The sequence below is a fragment of the Drosophila obscura genome, unplaced genomic scaffold (genome assembly GCF_018151105.1).
Source record: "Drosophila obscura isolate BZ-5 IFL unplaced genomic scaffold, ASM1815110v1 contig_186, whole genome shotgun sequence".
In the NCBI taxonomy this organism is placed as follows: Eukaryota; Metazoa; Arthropoda; class Insecta; order Diptera; family Drosophilidae; genus Drosophila; species Drosophila obscura.
Genome location: NW_024542774.1, coordinates 8,713,560 through 8,733,219, shown reverse-complemented (window position 1 = coordinate 8,733,219; position 19,660 = coordinate 8,713,560). Strand labels below are relative to the sequence as shown.

At 47.8% G+C, this 19,660-nt stretch overlaps 6 protein-coding genes and 1 non-coding gene across 7 annotated transcripts; 4 read left to right on the top strand and 3 right to left on the bottom strand.

The window, feature by feature from the left end:
* Positions 1-5: 5 nt before the first annotated feature.
* On the top strand, positions 6-4,572 carry LOC111073565 (tetratricopeptide repeat protein 37). The gene is made up of 13 exons (XM_041592792.1): positions 6-161; positions 216-430; positions 487-679; positions 741-1,342; positions 1,400-1,477; positions 1,539-1,953; positions 2,009-2,191; positions 2,248-2,432; positions 2,486-3,274; positions 3,334-3,765; positions 3,837-4,011; positions 4,075-4,262; positions 4,321-4,572. The coding sequence occupies exons 1-13, from the start codon at positions 72-74 to the stop codon at positions 4,478-4,480; spliced, it is 3,705 nt and encodes a 1,234-aa protein (XP_041448726.1). The 5' UTR covers positions 6-71; the 3' UTR covers positions 4,481-4,572.
* A 2,380-nt stretch (positions 4,573-6,952) lies between these two features.
* On the bottom strand, positions 6,953-7,045 carry Trnay-gua. The gene is made up of 2 exons: positions 7,009-7,045; positions 6,953-6,988 (listed from the first exon to the last, which is right to left on the bottom strand). It is a non-coding gene; the product is annotated as a tRNA-Tyr (tRNA).
* A 257-nt stretch (positions 7,046-7,302) lies between these two features.
* LOC111073571 (vang-like protein 1) lies at positions 7,303-10,860 on the top strand. The gene is made up of 2 exons (XM_022365943.2): positions 7,303-7,948; positions 8,011-10,860. The coding sequence occupies exons 1-2, from the start codon at positions 7,678-7,680 to the stop codon at positions 9,513-9,515; spliced, it is 1,776 nt and encodes a 591-aa protein (XP_022221635.1). The 5' UTR covers positions 7,303-7,677; the 3' UTR covers positions 9,516-10,860.
* A 735-nt stretch (positions 10,861-11,595) lies between these two features.
* Positions 11,596-14,157, bottom strand: LOC111073570 (phosphoglucomutase-2). The gene is made up of 3 exons (XM_022365942.2): positions 13,712-14,157; positions 13,534-13,635; positions 11,596-13,466 (listed from the first exon to the last, which is right to left on the bottom strand). The coding sequence occupies exons 1-3, from the start codon at positions 13,870-13,872 to the stop codon at positions 11,858-11,860; spliced, it is 1,872 nt and encodes a 623-aa protein (XP_022221634.2). The 5' UTR covers positions 13,873-14,157; the 3' UTR covers positions 11,596-11,857.
* A 102-nt stretch (positions 14,158-14,259) lies between these two features.
* Positions 14,260-15,091, top strand: LOC111073579 (RNA-binding protein 8A). Its single transcript, XM_022365953.2, has 2 exons — positions 14,260-14,418; positions 14,520-15,091. The coding sequence occupies exons 1-2, from the start codon at positions 14,358-14,360 to the stop codon at positions 14,954-14,956; spliced, it is 498 nt and encodes a 165-aa protein (XP_022221645.2). The 5' UTR covers positions 14,260-14,357; the 3' UTR covers positions 14,957-15,091.
* Positions 15,092-15,165: 74 nt separating this feature from the next.
* LOC111073567 (protein SDA1 homolog) lies at positions 15,166-17,477 on the bottom strand. The gene is made up of 2 exons (XM_022365934.2): positions 16,917-17,477; positions 15,166-16,853 (listed from the first exon to the last, which is right to left on the bottom strand). The coding sequence occupies exons 1-2, from the start codon at positions 17,391-17,393 to the stop codon at positions 15,192-15,194; spliced, it is 2,139 nt and encodes a 712-aa protein (XP_022221626.2). The 5' UTR covers positions 17,394-17,477; the 3' UTR covers positions 15,166-15,191.
* Positions 17,478-17,741: 264 nt separating this feature from the next.
* On the top strand, positions 17,742-19,585 carry LOC111073573 (phosphorylated adapter RNA export protein). Its single transcript, XM_022365948.2, has 5 exons — positions 17,742-17,865; positions 17,926-18,676; positions 18,744-18,835; positions 18,897-19,173; positions 19,242-19,585. Exons 1-5 carry the CDS (start codon positions 17,821-17,823, stop codon positions 19,448-19,450), a joined length of 1,374 nt encoding a protein of 457 aa, XP_022221640.1. The 5' UTR covers positions 17,742-17,820; the 3' UTR covers positions 19,451-19,585.
* Positions 19,586-19,660: the final 75 nt, after the last annotated feature.

The window sequence follows — 19,660 nt, the reverse complement described above, 5'->3', positions numbered from 1 at the left end:
TTACAGCACTGTCACTTCACAGCACTGTGTTTACGGTGCAAAATTATAAAAACAAAAGAAAATTATTTAGGATGAGTTCGAAAGAATCCAAGGCACTAATCAAGGATATTCGGGAGACAATCAAGCTTGGCAAGCATGCGGACGCCATTCACAAGTGCCAGGTGTGTACACGTCATTTCAATTAGTTGTTGCATTGCTAAAGTTGCTGCTTTCAGCGCCTACTAAAAGCCGACCCGAAGAGCAATGCTATGGGGTACTTGTTGCTTGGTGCCGCCTATCAGAACGTGGACAAGGAAGAGGCGGCAAAGAGCCTGCGAAAGTCGATTGAGTACACGGAAGGCCCCGCTACCGTTGCCCTGCAGGGACTCGCTAATTGCGCGCCCATTGCCGAGCTGCCAGAGATCTATAATGAGCTTGTGGAACTGCTACCGTAAGAAACTGTTGAAATGATGGACGCTCATCCAAGAGCTAATTTGCGAATTTCAGTGAAAAAGCCGTAGACTACTGGGAGAAGCTTTTCGCGCTGGCCTCGGATGCAACTGTGGCACCCCTGTGCTTTAAAGTGCTCAAAAAGCGGGCACAGAATCCTCACGATTCCCATTATGCCAAACTCCAAGAATATCTGGGACGCATTTGGTTTGCTCAGGATTTTGAGATATCGACAGAAGATAATGAACTTGTTGGTATCCCTTCTCGTAGCAATCGTAACACAAACTAATCCCAATTCCTCGAACTTGTAGTACACCAAAACGATGGAAGCGCTGCTGGACATCTCTGAGCCAAGTGTGAAGAGTTTGTTGTACAAACGCTACCTTAAATGGCTCTACAAGCAGAAGGACTATGTGGCCTGCGTACGCCACGCCTGCAACATGACAGTGTCCCATCCCAAGGATGTCTATGGCTACGAATGGATATGCAAGACATACTGCGAAAACCACAATCAGCCGGACAATGGTGCCTGGCAGCAGGAGCTGAAACTGCCAATCCAAGCATATGCCGATCACTTGCTGGAACTAAACCCCAGCTCCAACTTGGCGCTGCTGATTAAGGCATTCGATCTCTACGCCCAGGGCCAGTATGTTCCAGCCAGGCAATTTGCTGTGCATGCCCATCAGAGCCATCCCACTTACAAGGTGACACTGGAGCTCCTGGCCCGAATCCATATGGAGTTTGGGGCCTACAAGCTGGCTCTGCAACTCTGGCAGCAACTCGGCCAAACACATGCAATTTCTGTGGCCCAGTGTCTGTCTTATGAAAAGGATGAATCCAAATTGCGGGAAGCCGTCAAAGTGCTGCTGGGACAACACGATAAATCAGAACCGAATGTTCGAGCCTTGGCTCGGTAAGCTACCCCACCATATTCCGCCATTAATTGTATAGCCAAAGTCGTTCCTTTTAGCTGCTACTTCAAGTTGGGCGAGGTGCAGCTGCTCAAAGAGTTGCCATTGGATGCACTTTCCAAAGCGGAATTTCTCTTGTAAGCGAAGAATGAACATTTGTGGAAAAGTTTACCCATATTAATACCTCTTAATGCTCAGATCACCTGCTGAGGCCATTCAGGCAATTGGCAACGACGAGTCGTTTGAGGCGCTGCTGCTATGTGGCAAGCTGCAAATGGAGCAGAAAAACTATGCAGAGGCCCTCAGCTGCATGCTAAGGGCCGCTCGACTGCGGCCGCATGTTGCCGAGTGTTTCGACTATCTGGGTCGCTTGTATCCACTGGCCACTGGTGATGTGGCCCGCGCCCGCAAATGCTACGAGAAGTGCATTAGCCTCAATGCCCTGGCGGAGGAGGCTGTGGATGCCTTGAGCTTTATTTACCAGCAGCTGGGCGAGGAAGAACTGAATGAGACGCTCCTGCTAAACACCCTTCGGTATTTGAGTAATGACGAGTCCATCCGCTTGCAGTACAAGCTGGGCCTGCACTTTCTGCAAGTAAAGAAATGGGATAATGTACGTACATGAAATGGCACAGATCACAGATCAGAGTTTAAGTACGTACTTATAGGCAATCCAATGCTTTCGCATTGCCATCAAGCACGACTTTCGGTGCATGGTCTATTGGGAATCACTGGGCGATGCCTATGCGGCTCGAGGCGCGTACAACTCGGCTATTCGCGTCTTCCAGAAAATCCTCGAGCTGTCCCCAGTCAACTGTTATGCTCTGCTCCAGATAGCCGTGATCAAGACGGTAAGCAGAAATGGTTGCCAGCTCAGGTTATCTATTGATTATGTATTGTCTCCTAGACGATTCGCATGTACACCGAGGCGATGGAAGATTTCGATACGCTGCTCAAATTGAATCCGAACTACTTGCCGGGACTGAGGGGCGCCGCAGAGGCGCACATTGGCATGGCCAACAATCTGAAGTCCCAAAATCTTTACGGACGCGCCAAACAGCATTTCCAATCCGCTGTGGGACATCTGCAAAGGTTTGGCACCGTTCAGTCCTCAATGCATGGTTTATTTTACAAGTCTCTTGCAGCGCATTCACCCAGCCAGAGGCACAGGGCATGGTTTGGCTGTGGCGTCTCACGGCCAGTGTATTTCTGCAGACGGCACAGCTGCCGGCCTCCCTGGCAAACTTGGACGTGGCTGGCAGCTTGGCCAAGCGCGAGGAGGCGATTGCCTATCTATCACGCAAAGATCTCCTGCAACTGGCACAGCGCTTCTATCTGTGCGCCCTGAAACTGAAGCAGAACACATATCTGTGGTACGAATTGGCCCTGGCCAGCTATTACAGCGCTATTTTCGTTCCCGAAGAGGCAAAGAGCCACCTGGAAACGGCTGCTAAGGTGTGTAAGAGAGCGATCAAGGAGCAAAGCAACCGCTGGCAGAACTGGAACCTGCTCGGCGTCATCAATATGCATGCGGAGCACGAGAACTGGCCGCTGGCTCAGCACTGCTTCATCCAAGCGCTGAATCTAGATCGCAAATCCTTCACGACATGGACCAACCTCGGCGTATTGTACATCAAAGCGAACGACATTCGACTGGCCAATGAGGCCTTTAAGCGCGCCCAGCAATCGAGCCCGATTTATGCCAATGCTTGGATAGGACAGGCAATGGTAGCAGAACTGATTGGCGACCAGGAAGAGGCCTTCGATCTGTTCCGCCATTGCCAGCAGTTTGATTATCATCCGGAGGCGGCACTCGGATTCGCCTACTGGGTGTGTGCGGTGCTCTCTGATCCCGTCGCCCGGGCCAAGCCCCACAACAGACATGCGATTGGGCACATGTACGCGGATGTCTACGCATTGGATGCCATTAATTGGTACGTTGCATCATTCATAGCTATTTTCCTCCGAAATGTATTCCCTTTTTTGTACACAGGTATGTCCAAAACGAAGAGTCGGAGGCCAGTATTGCCTCACTCACGTTCCAGGGATTCTTGTGTGCCCGCAAAAAGCTTTACCATCAGGCCATCAAAGCGTATACACGCGCCTGCCAGTTGTGCGAGCCTGGCGCCGAACGGGACACATTGTATACGAATCTGGGGTACTTGTACCTAATACTGGACCAGCCGGATCAGGCAGTCAGCGCCTTAAATACAGTGTCCCATGCCACGTTTAAGCCCATCGTTGGCTTGGCCCTGGCCTATTACCGATCCGGTCAGCTGCAGGAATCGTATTCGATATACAATTCTGTACTGAACAATGTGGCGGGACAAGATGATGACAAGGCGGCCAACATATTGGTGGCGATGGCATCTATGATTTATGCCTTCCAAGGCGAGTCGGACACCAAAACACTACTCTATCAGTGGTCTGTATCGATTGTACATATATATTGTATATTGCGTATCCCTACAAATAATATTGTTTTGTTTTGCCCAGTATCCTGACGAAGAATGCGCCCATTCAGGCCCTCTACTCGTCCTGTGCATTGGGCGTTCTGCATCGCGATAACGAACTAAATCGGACCGTAATGTCGGAGCTCAGGGCGTACGCTTTCAATGAGAAGTATTGCGTCGACATATCCTACCTAACAGCTCATTATCTCCTGATAAATGTGCGTAGACTAAAGCAAGCTATAATTTCGTGGATACAAATCTAAACCCATGCATCTTTTCAGGAGGGTGCTCTAGAGGCTCTGCGCTATTTGCAGAAGCGGGTTCGCATGTTTCCCGGCTCTGCAGGCCTTCGCAAGGTGTTGCTCAAGTTTCTGCTTGATTATTTCGCCAAAGATGTGTCCTATCGACTGGCCACCTCGAATGTGGCCTTGGTAGCTCTAACGCTGGGCCACAGAAACCTTCGAAACGAGTAAGTCGCATTAGGATAAACTTTTCGATCTATACTAAAAAAATCTATTTATTTGCAGCACAAAGGCCAGCGAGGAGGCAGAAACGCTAATCTATGCCAGTCGAGCTGTAATTCCTGTCGACGAGGCGTGTTCCCTGAAGCTGATCCAGCGCGCCATTAAATTGAATCCAACTAATCAGCAAGCTAGACAACTGCTAGCCACCGTTTCTGCCCATTAAAGTGTTTCTTTTACGGTGTTTAATGTTAAGAATAAAATTCATGAGATGTGTGTATTTAGAAAAAAAAAAATATATATTTTCCTTTGTCTGGACGTTGATATGCAATGACTGCACCATCAAGTGGCCCATGCGACACCAAGCCGAAGCCTGTTACGCGCGGAACCCAGGCAGAAACGCAGCCCTCCTCCCGCCCAACCGACCGAGGGGCGCTGCCGCATGACGCGCGACGCTTGTTACCGAACCGATCGCGAGCATGCAGGAAAGATAGGTGCTAGACTAAAATTCGAGGAAAATTAGAGCTAAACACAACTCAAAGAGCTAACATGATAAGATAGCTAAGAAATATAACTAATTACGGGAAAGGTGTGTTAGTATTAGTGATTTAAGAAGAGGAAGGGAATTAGTAGTTGATATTATGTGGTAGAGGGAAGTCCGAGCAAAGTACCCTAAATGGTTCGTGCAAGGAATAATTCGATCTACAAAGCGGAAGGAACAAAGGAATGAAGTTTCTAGTAGATCTAATAGGAATCGTAAAGTTTATGCGGCTCATAAAAATCACACCAAGCATTTTTCTACGACTAACTAAGGTTGGAAGGTTTATTAAAAGCAATCTACGAGGATAAGATGGCAGTCTCACACCTGCATCCCAGTTAAGGCCACGCAGAGCAAAAAGTAAAAAGTTTTTCTGGACTGATCTATACGGTCCTGGTGTACTTTGTACTGGGGGCACCATACACAGAGCCGTACTCTAAAATCGGACGAACAAGCGAGATGTAGAGAGTCTTCGTTATATAGGGGTCGTCAAATTCCTTTGACCACCCCTTTATAAACCCAAGCACACCCATGGCCTTATTTACCTTGGTAGAAATGTGTTCAGAAAACTTTAACTTTGGGTCTAATTTAACACCAAGATCACCAACTAAGGAAATTCTCTCAAGAGAACCACCGCAGAGGCTGTAAGGAGCCAAAAGGGGGCTGGAGCGATGAAATGTCATTACTTTGCATTTCGAGGCATTTAGGTGTAACATATTTGCACAACACCATGATTGAAAGCTATTGAGATCGGATTGCAAGCGAGAGTGAAATGTCCTTATACTGGACACAAAGTTTAACATCATCCGCATACATGAGTACTCGAGAGTTTGTTAATACTGAAGGCAGAACATTAATAAAGAGTGTGAATAGTAGGGGACCTAGATGGCTGCCCTGTGGTACTCCAGAAGTAACCTTAACAGGTGAAGAGAAGGAGTTTTTGAAGAGGACTCTTTGAGACCTAGAACGAAGGTAGCTAGAAATCCATCTCAAAAGATTAGGCGGAAACCCTAAAAGGTCAAGTTTTTGTGCTAAAAGGGAATGGTTTACAGAATCGAATGCTTTACTAAAATCAGTGTAAATGACAACCGTCTGCAAGTTAAATTTGTGGTTGTTGATCGTCGCCTTATAAATCCGTGCTGGGACGGAGATATAAGTGATTTGCAGAGATGTTGCAAGTGCGGAGTTAAAATTTTTTCAAACATTTTAGGAATAGCGGATAACTTAGATATACCTCTATAATTATTTGCATCAGACTTGCTACCTTTCTTATGGAGCGGAATAATAAAAGATTCCTTCCAGATGGGGGGGAAGCATGAAGAGTTAATGAATAGTTTGGCAAAAAGATCGGCAATTGCCTGATCATTGTTTGCTGACATATTGAGAAAAGATAACGAGGATGGATGTGCGGACGTTCTACGCTTACTATTTACGAAGCTGTTAAACTGTTTAGGGTCCTGTGAAAATCGTATCCTGCATCGAGATAGGTAGTTTTTATAGCATTGAGCGTTAAGAACGGAGAAATTTGACCGAGCTATTACATAGTGAGAAAGAGAAGAGGGAGAACCAACTTCTCGAAATTTTTTATAAAGTCTTGATTTTAAATTTTTTTGACCGGATAACTCTTTGGTAAACCAAGGAGGCTTTCCAGATCTAACCGGACAAGAAAGTGGGACACAAGAATCAAAAAATGTGTCAAGTACATTGTAAAAAATGTTTGTGCCTTTCATAACGTCAGTGCACAAGTACAGAGCGGACCAATCAAAATCCCTAATAAGGTTATTAAGCTTCGTAAACTCGGCTTTACGAAAGCAGCGGACACGTTCAGATAGCCTACCCATTCGATCCAATACAGTAGGGCCAATATCGACTGACACTTCGAATGTAGGATGGTAGGAGTCTTCAGGTATACTGAGCGGAAGGGCTCGGGTTAACAACGCTATGGTCGGATCCGAAACAAAGCACAGATCAAGCAATCGACCCAAGGAATTTTTCACATGGTTGACTTGAGACAGGGATAGGTCTAGCAAGCCGTCGATAAAGTCATGTCGTGACATGGGCACAAGGTTACCGAAGACCAAACAGTACCTGGCAAATTGAAATACAATACTTAGAATACAAAAAAAAGGAATTCATTTGTATATTTTCTCCAAATACAAATCCTTCGAGCCGGATTTGAACCAGCGACCTATGGATGTCTACTTTTGCTTTCACTTCTACAGTCCACCGCTCTACCAACTGAGCTATCGAAGGTGTTGGGAGGTGGACGGAAAATTGTCCATTGGAATTGGGTGGAAATGATCACCTTGTATTTATTCCAAAATTTTGTTTTTGTTTTCCAATAAAAACTTATTAATATTTAATCTTTTAATAGACAAAATTGTGTCTTGTCTTTCATTGTTTGTTTGCAACAAAAAATTACATTGAGTAAACATTTATATGGCTTCGTTAGCCAGTGCTGCAAAATAAATGTTTCCTGATCAGTGTGACCAGTGGTTTCGGCTTTTAGTTTGTGGCCACACTGCGTCGGGGGTGAAGCAAATTCGTCCAAAAAGAAAATAAAAATCAAAAATGTGCGTGAAATAGTGAAAATGTGAATGGAACAATTATGCACACGCACAGTGGTGATAATGTGTTGCATTATTAGTTAGAAGGACTCCCAATAAAACGCCACGCAACGTCTCCAATGCGCTCACATCGAACGGCGTCTGCCACCGACTCCGACTCCGCCCTGCCCTGCATACCTACATATGAAAAACCTGCTGCCGTCGGCCGTAATTACAGTTAGACACTAAAATAGCTGCACGGCCAGGTTGAGATAATTAAGGAACAAAGCGAGAGCGCGGCGACTGGACTGCATTGCCCACGCACGCGTCCCAATTGCAATGGAAAACGAATCCGTAAAGTCGGAACATAGTGGACGCTCAAGACGCTCTCGAAATCACAACAACAATAGTAATAGCGGTGGTGGTACTGGTGGTGGAGGCGGTAGTGGTGGCGGTGGAGGAGTAGGCGTAGGCGGAAGTGTGAACAACGGCTACCACAGGGATCGAGATCGTTCCCGTCATTCCCATCGCAGCACGCACTCGTCCAAGTCGGGCAAGGGGTTTCAACGTGGCGACATGGCTCCCTATCAGACCAGTGTGAACATGACCGGTAAGAAGAGTGAGATTTGAAATGAGATGCGTTTAATTTAATGTTCGTCGTTTGATTCGTAGGCGATGAGAGTCGTGACGGCCAGGAGGTTATAGAGGTGCAGATTCTTCCCCAGGATGAGAACTGGGGGGAGAATACCACGGCCGTCACTGGCAACACCTCCGAGCAGAGCATATCCATGGAGGACATCAACAACATGTGGCATCGTGAGAGCGACAAAGGCTTCGGCTTCGCCTGCCGTCGCTATATAGAGTCCAGCTTCTATTTTCTGCTCGGCTGTGGGGCCTTCTTCTCGCCGGTGGCCATGGTAGTGATGCCGCACGTGGGATTCTTCCCATCGGCCTTTGATCACCCAGAGCTAACGCAGACGGTGCGCACCCAGCTCCTGGCCTGCAGCGAGCAATGCAAGGGCCAGCTTGTGTCGCTGGCTGCTCGCTTGCTGCTCCTGGCCATCGGCCTGTGGGCGGTATTCATGCGCCGCACTTCAGCCACCATGCCGCGTATTTTTCTGTATCGGGCCATTGTCCTCCTGCTGGTTACCATCTGCACATTCGCCTATTGGCTCTTCTACATCGTGCAGGTCACGAACGGAGCCAAGATTGTGGTGGAAACAAACGGCGATGCTGTCGACTACAAGTCGCTGGTGGCCTATGCCACAAACTTTGTGGATACGCTGCTGTTCATCCACTACGTGGCCGTGGTCTTGCTGGAGCTGCGTCACCAGCAGCCCACCTACTATATCAAGATCATACGCTCCCCCGATGGAGTGTCGCGCTCCTACATGCTCGGCCAGCTGAGCATACAGAGGGCTGCCGTCTGGGTGCTTCAGCACTACTACGTCGACTTTCCCATCTTCAATCCGTATCTGGAGCGCATTCCCATTTCGATCTCCAAGTCGCAACGCAACAAAATATCAAACAGCTTCAAGTACTACGAGGTGGATGGTGTCAGCAACTCGCAGCAGCAGAGCCAGAGTCGAGCCGTTCTGGCCGCCAATGCCAGGCGACGCGACTCGTCGCACAACGAACGCTTCTACGAGGAGCACGAGTACGAGCGACGGGTCAAGAAGCGTCGCGCTCGCCTCATCACCGCTGCCGAGGAGGCCTTCACCCACATCAAGCGCATACACAATGAGCCCGCCCCAGCCCTGCCGCTGGATCCACAGGAGGCTGCGTCGGCCGTCTTCCCCTCGATGGCGCGAGCATTGCAAAAGTATCTACGCGTGACCCGACAACAGCCCCGGCACACCTTTGAGAGCATACTCAAGCATTTGGCCCACTGTCTGAAGCATGATCTGTCGCCCCGAGCCTTCCTGGAACCATATCTGACTGAGTCGCCGGTGATGCAGAGCGAGAAGGAGCGCCGCTGGGTGCAGTCGTGGTCCCTGATCTGCGATGAGATCGTCTCCCGGCCCATTGGCAACGAGTGCACGTTCCAGTTGATCCAAAACGATGTCTCCCTCATGGTCACCGTGCACAAGCTGCCGCATTTCAATCTCGCCGAGGAGGTGGTCGATCCAAAGAGCAACAAATTTGTGCTCAAGCTGAACTCGGAGACCTCCGTATGACACCATCACAATGCACCGCCCATAATCACGCCCACGCACAGCAATCAGACACAATCATCCTATCTGCATGTGTTTGTCTGATGAGCTGTTGTTGTCCGAAAGAAATCCTCATTCCAGGGTGAATTTCTATCATCACAAAAATCAAATCAAAATCATCAATTAGCCATGAAACCGACCTTATGACACCAGAATATCAATCAATCAGAAATCAATGCTCAATTGCCCAGTGTATCATCCTAGACAGACACGAACACATATCACACGTATCCGTTTTAGCCCTCGAAACATGACTTACAAGTTCCCAAAGTATTAATTATAAGAATGATGATGATGGTTCTTCGCAAGAGATCAATGCAGCAATGCAGCAGCTAGCTATTCAATGCAGCTCTTTTATAAACGATTTTTATTTTAGGAAATATATCTAGTGTAAATTGGGTTGCGTACAGACCCATACATAGCCTTAAGAATGAAAAGGGACGAACGACCCCTGAGAGATATTCCAAATGGAATTTTAGCCAAGACTTGGACTTGCGCCGACAGTGGTTCCACTGGTTCAATGATGCCACTCTTTGCGCGACTCGCACGGATTTTATAGACGCACATTTTTTAATCGAAACTCCAGCCGGACTAATCCTAACAAACAAACTGTAAACTCGAATGCAACTGATGACAAATACATAATACTTTAAGCAAAGAGACTGCCTGATATGCATTTTATACACAAACAAAACAAAACAAAAACAAATAATTGCCAACACATCAACTAATAAATAAATAGATACAAGTACAGGCCATGTACTGTGCATAGCAACCACTCAAGCATACATATATACAATGCATAAACAGAATCCATATGTGTACTATTTTTAGAAGCAAAATTATAGTGATAAGAACTTGTAGTATTCGTATTCGAACATATACATACATAGATGCATGTACTTGTACATGTACGTTCCAGTGAACAACCCAATCAATATATTTACACAACAGCTACTTAGATAACTCTTTCGCTTAAGATACATACATACATATGTATATGTATATGTATGCACAATATATGATTTTTGTTTCGTTTTCTAGCTAAATGCTTAATTATCAAAGCACATTTTTTTGCATTGCAATTTCTATGGCAATTACTTAAAGCAATTGGAAAACCAATAAACATATACATATAGCAACATATGGGTATATATACACCATCTCCTTATATACATACATTAAATATTAACAACTTTCTTAAAATATATTCTGTTGTAAGTGTAATTAGCTTATGGAATACCCAACCCAACCCAATCCAATCCCCCCCATTCCGTATAAATAAAAGAGAAAACAACTTTTTTAACAGCTTTAAACGAATGTGTGTTGACGCCAGATGCTGCAATTAATTTATTCATTAATCCAGCTGCCGAATACTGGGGTCACTTAAAGGTCATCCCATGTTTGTGGGACTAGTTTGAAACTAGGTTTCGTCGTGGATTCAGCAAATCTAACTCAAATTCATCAAAATCACACAAACATTTGTCAAATGAATCGATCCATATCGATCATTACAGCTGTCGTATTCATACATTTCCTATAAGCAATGAGCAAAACAAACGAAAACAAAAACCACATAAATGACGCTCTCTGATTTCGACGGCTATCAATCAGTTCCTGCAATCGATTCTGTTTAGATTTGTGCCGTATCGGTGGCACTCAAGTTTCAAAGATTAAAATATCAAGTTCAATTATTTCAAGTGTGGGTTGACGACCCGCCCCTTCATCACATCATTAGTACTCACATTACGCGTTCTTTTGTGGAACTCTTCGGGAAACAAGAATGGGGGGATTAAAATTATTTTCCATTGAAAACAAACAGCTGTTGTTCTCTCAGGGCATCAATTATTATTTAACTATCAATTTAATTCAATTCACAACGAAAGGAGCTGTGTTTTTCCAGCAGTGGGAGCAGTTTAACAACAGCAGAAGCCCCAAGAGGGACTTACAGCATTCACTTATGCGTCTCGAGCCGCAGCCGATCAATGTGCCGCTGCTTAAGCCCGACTAAGACTAAAATACTGATATTATGGTACACAATTTGTTGGTGTCGCTTGCTTGCTGTCGCTGCCTGCCTGTCTTTATTTCTTTCATAAATATATTGCCCTAGTATAAATATAAGTACATAAACTATATATGGTATATCATTTAATGGCTAATAGTCAACAGCTCTTACGGCAGTTGCTTTTTGGCTTGTGCACAAGTTATCAATTGTTGGTTGGTTAATTATTTCCAGGTCGTCGTTTCGTTCTATCACGATTGTCGATGTATATGGATGTGGCGGTGCCGTTGAATGTGTTCCTTTTTTAGTCCTTCTTACGCTCCAGATTGTTCTTTGCTGGCTGGTAGAACTCCTCGACAATGGCCTCGACCATCGTATTGAGAGTGTTGGTCAGCTTCAGCCAGTTCTTTTCCTCGGGCTTGCCTACTATCTCCGCATAGTACTTCACCTTAGGCTCCGTGCCACTGGTGCGCAGAGTGACTACAACGCCATTCTTGAAGGTAAACGTGATCATCTGGGAGCTGGAGCTGGTCGGAAGGGTGGCCTTTTTGTCGCTGGTGCTGCTGTCGTAGCCAGTGGTGAGATCACGCACGTGCTCGATCTCGTACGTGCCATTCAGGATGCTTTTGGGATAGGTGTTGGGCTGGTCGTCGTCAAAGTTGCGTAGGCGATGGAAGATGCGCTCTATGACCGGCGGACAGCGGCAGATTACATACGAGCAGACGCTGCTGTGGAAGCCGTACTTCTCAAAGATTTCGCGCAGCTTCTCCTGCAGCGTCATGCACTGGGTGCAGCGGAGGTAGCAGGCCATTGTTGCCGTATGGGCTGCGGCGCTGACTCCATCCTTGTCCAGCACGGCGGTGCCCACCATGAAGCCAATGGCCTCCTCGAAGGCAAACAATACGGTTTTGCCTGCCTGCTGCAGCTCGATGGCCTTGTTGCCCATCCACTTGAATCCCGTCAGAGTTTCGTGGAATTCAAAGCCTTCCTCCTTGGCCATGCTCCTAAGAAATTTCGAACTGACCGTGCTGGCGATCATGGCGCATTTGGACAGATCCGCATCGGGGTTGCGCGTCCTGTAGTTCTCCAGGCTCCACCAGCCCAGCAGGGCGCCCAATTCGTTGCCGCTGAAAAGCTTGTAGGAGCCGTCTTCCCCAATCTCGGCTACGGCAAGGCGATCGGCATCCGGATCGTTGGCGAGTATGACTTCGCTCTGGTTCTGCTTTGCCGTCTGTATGGACAGCTGCAAGGATGTCTTGCCCTCCTCCGGATTGGGCATGGGAGTGGTTGGGAACTCTGGATCTGCCTCGGCCTGCTCGACCACGGAAACGAAGGGTTTGAGGCGCACCTTCTCGAACGCCTGCTTCACATAGGGATGTCCCACGCCGTGCATGGCAGAGTACGTGAAGGATATGGGGCACTTGCCATTCATCTCCAGTAGCTGACAGGAGAAGTTCCGCTTCAGGGCATCGAAATAGAACGGAACGACGGCATCGTAGGGATCGTCCAAGATATCAGAGCAACAGAGAGCCGTGTCATCCCAGTTTTCGGACTTGGGCTCGAGATTTTCCATTATCGACTGCTGGATGCCCGCATCGTGCGGCGGAATAATCTGGGCTCCGTTGGTCCAATACACCTTGTAGCCATTGTCCTCCTTGGGGTTGTGCGAGGCGGTCACCATCACGCCGGCAAGGCACCCAAGTCTAAGAATCGTATAGGGAACTAAGGGAGTGGCCACCAAGCGCTTGAAGAGATAAACGCGAAAGTCGTTGTTCAGAAAGACAATGGCCGAGAGCTCGGCAAAGCGGTGGCTGTTGTAGCGTCCATCGTAGCCAAAGACAATGCCGCGCTCCTTCTGGTCTTCGGCATTCGGATACTGCGCCTTTATGTACTCGCACAAACCCTGGGCGGTTCTGTAACAGTTGAGATTTTTGCCTCAATAGTGAGCCAGTACAAGGTTTATGTTTGCTTGGGACTCACTGAATAACCACCAGCTCATTCATGGAATCGAAGCCGGCACGCATGCAGGCCCGCAATCCTGCCGTTCCAAAGGTTATGCGGTTGCACAGTCTCTTCCGCAGCCTGGTTGTTAATGCATAATTGGGCGTATTTATTGTGTAAAACTATCAAATGTATAGGGGGGAGGGGTACTGCTTACGTTTCCCAGTCTTGGGCCTTTACGGCGTCCATGATCTGGCAGGAGGTGCTGGGGCACCTGTCCCATCGTATCCATTTGCGGATCTGGCCATCCAGCTCTGGATCGCCAGACAGACTCATATTTTTGAGCTGGCATATCATTTGCGACGTTGGCTGACACATGGTGAAAACGACGGAACCACCGAGAGTCGCCTAATTTTCGATTGATTGGATGAATTTAATTTTGAAGAAGAATGCTACCGAAAAAGGGGGGCCAGGCCGAGCAATAAAGCACTGACAGTAATTTCACAACACGGAAACGATTATGAGCTCACGGAACGGCTGATTAAGCACACTCTCGCATTAGCAACTACCTCGATGGGGCGGGGTCACTTTTAACTGATAACGCTCTGCGGGAGGTCGCTTCGCTGGGATCTACCAAATTTAACTTAATTTGACGTACGAGTACCCCGGTATTTATATATGCGGCAGCTAGAGATGGATAGGACAGCGAGCTAGAGATGCGCACAATTCGATTGGATATTGGATTGTGCATTTTCCAACACTGTTTTTCATCCCTGACAAAATTCGTGACAGGCCAGGCCGACGCTGCACAAAAAATAAAAACAGATTTGTTTCTGTTGTTTGATTTGTATTATTAACTTAAAATGGCTGATGTACTGGACATTGACAACGCCGAGGAGTTTGAGGTCGACGAGGACGGTGACCGTGAGTACGCAGCAGGTCTTTAGTGGCTCGCCGGTCTCATGGCTTTCATTTTCTCTCTCCCACGCTGCAACCAAACCACCAATACCCTGCACCGCACACAGAGGGCATAGTGCGCTTGAAGGAAAAGGCCAAGCACCGCAAAGGACGTGGTTTCGGGAGCGACAGCAACACCCGCGAGGCTATACACAGCTACGAAAGGGTGCGCAACGAGGACGACGACGAGCTGGAGCCGGGACCACAGCGGTCTGTCGAGGGCTGGATACTGTTTGTGACCTCCATACACGAGGAGGCCCAGGAGGATGAGATCCAGGAGAAGTTCTGCGACTACGGTGAGATAAAGAACATACATTTGAATCTGGATCGTCGCACCGGCTTCTCCAAAGGCTACGCTCTTGTTGAATACGAGACGCACAAGCAGGCGCTTGCCGCAAAAGAGGCTCTCAATGGCGCCGACATCATGGGACAGACCATCCAAGTAGATTGGTGCTTTGTGAAGGGACCCAAGCGTGTGAAAAAGTCCGAGAAACGTCGCAGATAGGTTGGCCGCCCAACAAGGACTTCCAGCCAAACGAATACTTTTTCAATTAGTTTAATGCATCATAGGCCACAGTATAAAGTCTACACTCAAATGAAATAAAACAAAGTTGACAACACTTTACATAAAAGCCGGGTATCTCAGTATCTCTTATAATTGTAATATATTTAATATACCCATTCTTTCGGGAGGAAAAGAAACAATCTAAAATCTTGTACATTTCGATGATGCTCAGCGATTATTTCATCTTCTTCTGGTGCAGCAGATGCTTTCGCAGGGAAATCTGCTTGTCCCGGAAACTCTTCTTCACCTTGGAGCGCGCCTTGTGACGCATCATGCCAAAGTTCTTGGTCTTGCGCTTCTCGCTATTCGTCTTGGAGCAGTGCTCGTTGACACGTCCATCCTTCCAGCCGAAACGTTCGCGATCCTGTCGGCCCGCCTGCACAGTTTCCAAACGCGACTCCTTGTCGTGCTTGCGCTTCTTGAAGATCATCTCGATGCTGTTCAGCTTTACGAATTCGGCACGATCCTGCTCGAGCGGGCGCTTGCGGGAATTTGTGACGGTCTTTTTCAGATTAGCAGCATTGATTCGCTTGAAGTCTTCGTCCGTAAAGATGCGAGTCAGTGCCAGTTCTTGGGCAGCCTCCTTTTGGTTGAGAATTTTCAAATCTTTCTTTTCCTTTTTCTGTTTAGCTGCCTCTTCGTCACTTGCTGCATCCTCCTCAGCGTTGGAGTCATCCTCCTCCTCCTCTCCTTCATCGCTGTCCCCATCGTTTTCATCTTCAATCTCATCATCATCTTCCTCCTCTTCGTCGTTGTCGTCGTCTGCTCCGCCTCCTTCCCCATCGCTGTGGGTCACGGTCACCCACTGACCATCATTTGAGTCTGAATCTTCATCGCTCTCAATGTCAATGGTCTTGGAGTTCTTGAGGAGCGCCTCGGCGCCGAGTACTGTGTCGTGGACTTCGCGCTCTCCATAGGCCCGAACCTTCCGCTCCGCCTGTGCCTCTGTTTGCCGTCCTCGATCCTTCTTATGCAGCAGAGCCGGCAACTGTTCGCGGTAGAGTGTGATTAGCGAACGAGCGGCCATCATCACAGACTTCTCCTTGTACGTTTTGTACATGGCCAGGTCCTGCAGCAGATCCTCGCCCATGGCCAGGGGGCAGCGCATGCAAATCTCACGCGTGGCATTCAAGCCGATGGCCATGACATCGCTGGAGTTACGCTCTGTAATGAAATTGTTGGCGACTGTCTTCAGGATGGGCTCAATGATGTCGCCGGGCACCAGCTCGTGGGACGCCTGGGCGGCGAACTGGAGCACGCGGGTCACCTGGCGCTGATGGGGCTGCAGAAAGCGAGTTATATACGGATAATAGCCAAACAGGAAGAGCTCGTGAATGCCGATCAGACGGGATATTACATCAAGGTGCATCAACTTGACCTCGAATCGCTCGTTGGTGGACTGCAACTGCTTAAAGAGGCCCTCGGCCATGCCTTGGGGGTTGTGCACCAAGTGAATGCCGGAGAAATTAAACGCTGGCGCATTCTTTTTCTTCTTCTGTGCCTTGACGGCCTGCTTCTTGATCTTTTGCAGTTGCTTCTGGCCCTTCTTGGTCTTCTTGCTGACCCGATTGGCCAACAGAGCACCCTTCAGGTCCACCTCGTTTTCACTCTCCGTGTCCGGTTCTTCGTCCTCTTCGTCGTGGCCGAGGAAGAACTTCAGCGATGTGACCAGGACCTTGGTTACCTTGGAGAAGCAGCCCACTGTGGCAATGACATTCACCGATTTGGGATCATTCCAGATGTTCTTCTTGTACAGCTCGATCATTATGTCCACAGACATCTTGGCGGCTTTCGGATTGGCGTCTTTCAGCATGGAGTACATGAAGTTTTGCAGGCTCTGCAAAGTATTTGATTAGATTGCGAGATAAGCCAGCAACAAGTGCTTGAAATGATTCGTTACCGAGTTTAGCTTCATATCCTTGTGCTTGGCATTCATATTCTTGATGTCGGTGACAATGTGGGCCTGCAGAAAGGTCCGTAGATTCTTGTCCGGGCAGCGCAACAGCTGGAAAAACAGTTCCAATATGTCCAGTGCTGGCACCAGGTTCTTGTTGCGCAGTAGAATCAGCGCCTTGACAAAGCAATTCCTCATGGCTGGATCCAAGACGGTGGCGTAGTTCCTGAGCAGATCGGCCAGGTGCTTTGGGAATAGCTCGCAGGCAGCCGGATAGCACTGCGCCACCTGGGCCACGAACATGACAGTGTCATCCAAAGATTTGTTTTCCTCGCTCGGGTTCAAAGCAAACACTTCCAGCAGACTCAGAAAGTGCTGGTACTGAATGTGAAACTCATCGCTGTACGACTCCGGATCACGCTTGATCAGGTTCTGCAACTGCGGAAGATTTTCCGGCAGTTGATTATTGTTGGGCCGCACCATGGTGAGCCGTAGAAATTTGCCAAAACCGAAGTAAAATTATAAGATCCAATGCACGTGTTGGGGGTGTTCGTAAACGAACGAATCACATCACCTTAACCCACTTAAGCCACTAGTAAAAAACAACGTATATTTAAACAGTTGAGTTGAACAACTTGAGTTTGTAAACTTTCCTGGATCTATCCTTTCTCTTTACCATTACCATTCACTCTGCTACAGTCCATCAAGTTTCATAAGTTCCGTTGACATTTTTTAATTCGCACTGGTCCTGGTTAATCGTTAAATTGCAAGGTGTGTGACCTAGAGAGGGAACACGACAGTTCACACCTTTTTCGCAACCAACAGCTGTACCATTACGATTCAGCGTTAGCCAGCACAGACAGCAACTACCGTCAAAGAATTAATTTTCTTCTCGCCTTCTAATTGCAAAATGATGGAACTGCAGCTGAATGACGTAGATTTAGAGGATGGCGAGGTAAGTAAAACTGTTTGTGCGACCAAGAGGCGGGGGTAGTTAATACACTTCCCTCTGTAGCTAGAGAGCGACGACGACGAAATTTATACACCGCTGCAACGACCTGCACCCACTCCCGCGCCGGGTACAGGTGCCGAGAGTGTTGCAAGCCCTCACACTACTTGCCACCAAACTCAAACCGTTCTGGATGATGATGATGAGTCCCAGACAAACAGCGACTCATCGTCGGGCGAGTCCTCAGAGGAGGGATGCATAAAGAAGCTTCGCACAGATCCCGACAGCGGCCAAAAGAAGCGAAAGAAACGAATCAAGCGCACGGTTATGCGGAGAGTTCTACCCACAGACAGAGAGATGCTGCCCAATCGTACCCGCTTCAAGAAGTACAACGTGTGGACAGCCGCCCTTCAGGAGGATGCGCTCAGTGAGAATATGCGTGGATGTGATGTTACTCGCAGTAGCCGGGATCGGAACGTGGAGAACTACGACTTTTCGTTTAGGTACCGGCTTAACGGCGAAAACCTGCTGAAGCGTCGGCTCTCCAATTCATCCGAGGATGAGGCGTCTGCACATCCAGCCCACAAGAGGGGCCGGCCATCGAGTCGCTCCACAGAAGAGTATCCTCAGCGAGGATCGGTCAAGAGTCGCCTCGGACATCGTACGCGGCGCGGCGCTTCGTCGACCAGTGGCTCATCTGACAATTCGTGCGAGCCACGACATATTCTCGACCTAAACGACATAGCTGGACGCGATCCATCCGATGTGGCAACGGAGATGGCCAGTAAACTGTACGAAGAAAAAGACGAATTGCTAAGTGAGTAGTTTGGGAATTGGAAAATAGACAATACTGATGATGATAATGAAAATATTCAAACTCGTAGTCCGTGTTGTGGAAGTTCTGGGCATGGATCTACCCCTGGAGCTGTATAAAGAAACACAGCGGATCGAAGCGGATGGTGGCATGATGATCAAAGTAAGTAGCTGCCAAAAGGACGACGTTTGCCACTGATGACTGACTGATGATTGAATTACAGAATGGCAGGCGAAGACGTACACCAGGCGGTGTATTTCTATTTTTGCTAAAGCACCACGACAATATTACGCCAGAGCAACAAAAGTCTATCTTCGATGAAGATCGCCAGAATCTGAACAAGTCTCGCAAGCAGATCGAAACGCTGATGCGTGACCGAAAAGTAGAGGAGCTAAAGAAGTGTTTGAGTAAACAAAGCACCGAATTGCCTTCGCTATGCCAGCGCAAAGAGCATTATATGCAGGCAGACGAGCTGAGCGCCCAGAGTCAACCTGGCAACTGTAAGAAACGTATTGATAAGCTTTCAAGATATTTAATTCATCTAATGCTGAATGTTTTTCCCCAACAGTATCGAATCCTCCGCCGTCGCCAGTGGGGCAGGAGCAGGAGAGCCCAGAATATAAGACACACGAGATAAACATAAATCTCGTGGATAATGCTGAACTACCATCTACATCGAAGGCGGCCGCTTTGGCGGCATCACCGGCCCTTAAGGAGCTAGTTAGCTATGATGACGATTTTTTGGATGTAAACTGTGGAGAAATGGACTTCTTCTAGGCTAACGCAAAGCGTTTACGTGAAGTCGGACCCAGCTTGGGTCCCATTTTTGTACTAAATTTATATAGTTAGACCCTCATTTGTACATTTAAATAAATGCCTCAGACGCCAGAAATAAATATAAACAAATTCGAACCCGTTATGGTATTACCCAAACGCGTTAGGGTATCCTTGTTGACTTTTTGTTGCGTTAGGATATCGAATAATCGA

Excerpts from the sequence above, each read along its gene's own strand:
- LOC111073565 (XM_041592792.1), top strand. The coding sequence starts at position 72 with ATGAGTTCGAAAGAATCCAAGGCACTAATCAAGGATATTCGGGAGACA. Across the intron at positions 431-486 it reads GAGCTTGTGGAACTGCTACC|TGAAAAAGCCGTAGACTACT; the intron begins GTAAGAAACTGT and ends TGCGAATTTCAG. Across the intron at positions 4,263-4,320 it reads CACAGAAACCTTCGAAACGA|CACAAAGGCCAGCGAGGAGG; the intron begins GTAAGTCGCATT and ends ATTTATTTGCAG.
- LOC111073571 (XM_022365943.2), top strand. The coding sequence starts at position 7,678 with ATGGAAAACGAATCCGTAAAGTCGGAACATAGTGGACGCTCAAGACGC. Across the intron at positions 7,949-8,010 it reads GACCAGTGTGAACATGACCG|GCGATGAGAGTCGTGACGGC; the intron begins GTAAGAAGAGTG and ends TTTGATTCGTAG.
- LOC111073570 (XM_022365942.2), bottom strand. The coding sequence starts at position 13,872 with ATGTGTCAGCCAACGTCGCAAATGATATGCCAGCTCAAAAATATGAGT. Across the intron at positions 13,636-13,711 it reads AAGGCCCAAGACTGGGAAAC|GCTGCGGAAGAGACTGTGCA; the intron begins GTAAGCAGTACC and ends ATTAACAACCAG. Across the intron at positions 13,467-13,533 it reads AATGAGCTGGTGGTTATTCA|AACCGCCCAGGGTTTGTGCG; the intron begins GTGAGTCCCAAG and ends CAACTGTTACAG.
- LOC111073579 (XM_022365953.2), top strand. The coding sequence starts at position 14,358 with ATGGCTGATGTACTGGACATTGACAACGCCGAGGAGTTTGAGGTCGAC. Across the intron at positions 14,419-14,519 it reads GGTCGACGAGGACGGTGACC|AGGGCATAGTGCGCTTGAAG; the intron begins GTGAGTACGCAG and ends CACCGCACACAG.
- LOC111073567 (XM_022365934.2), bottom strand. The coding sequence starts at position 17,393 with ATGGTGCGGCCCAACAATAATCAACTGCCGGAAAATCTTCCGCAGTTG. Across the intron at positions 16,854-16,916 it reads AGGATATGAAGCTAAACTCG|AGCCTGCAAAACTTCATGTA; the intron begins GTAACGAATCAT and ends AATACTTTGCAG.
- LOC111073573 (XM_022365948.2), top strand. The coding sequence starts at position 17,821 with ATGATGGAACTGCAGCTGAATGACGTAGATTTAGAGGATGGCGAG. Across the intron at positions 18,677-18,743 it reads AGAAAAAGACGAATTGCTAA|TCCGTGTTGTGGAAGTTCTG; the intron begins GTGAGTAGTTTG and ends TCAAACTCGTAG. Across the intron at positions 19,174-19,241 it reads CCAGAGTCAACCTGGCAACT|TATCGAATCCTCCGCCGTCG; the intron begins GTAAGAAACGTA and ends TTTCCCCAACAG.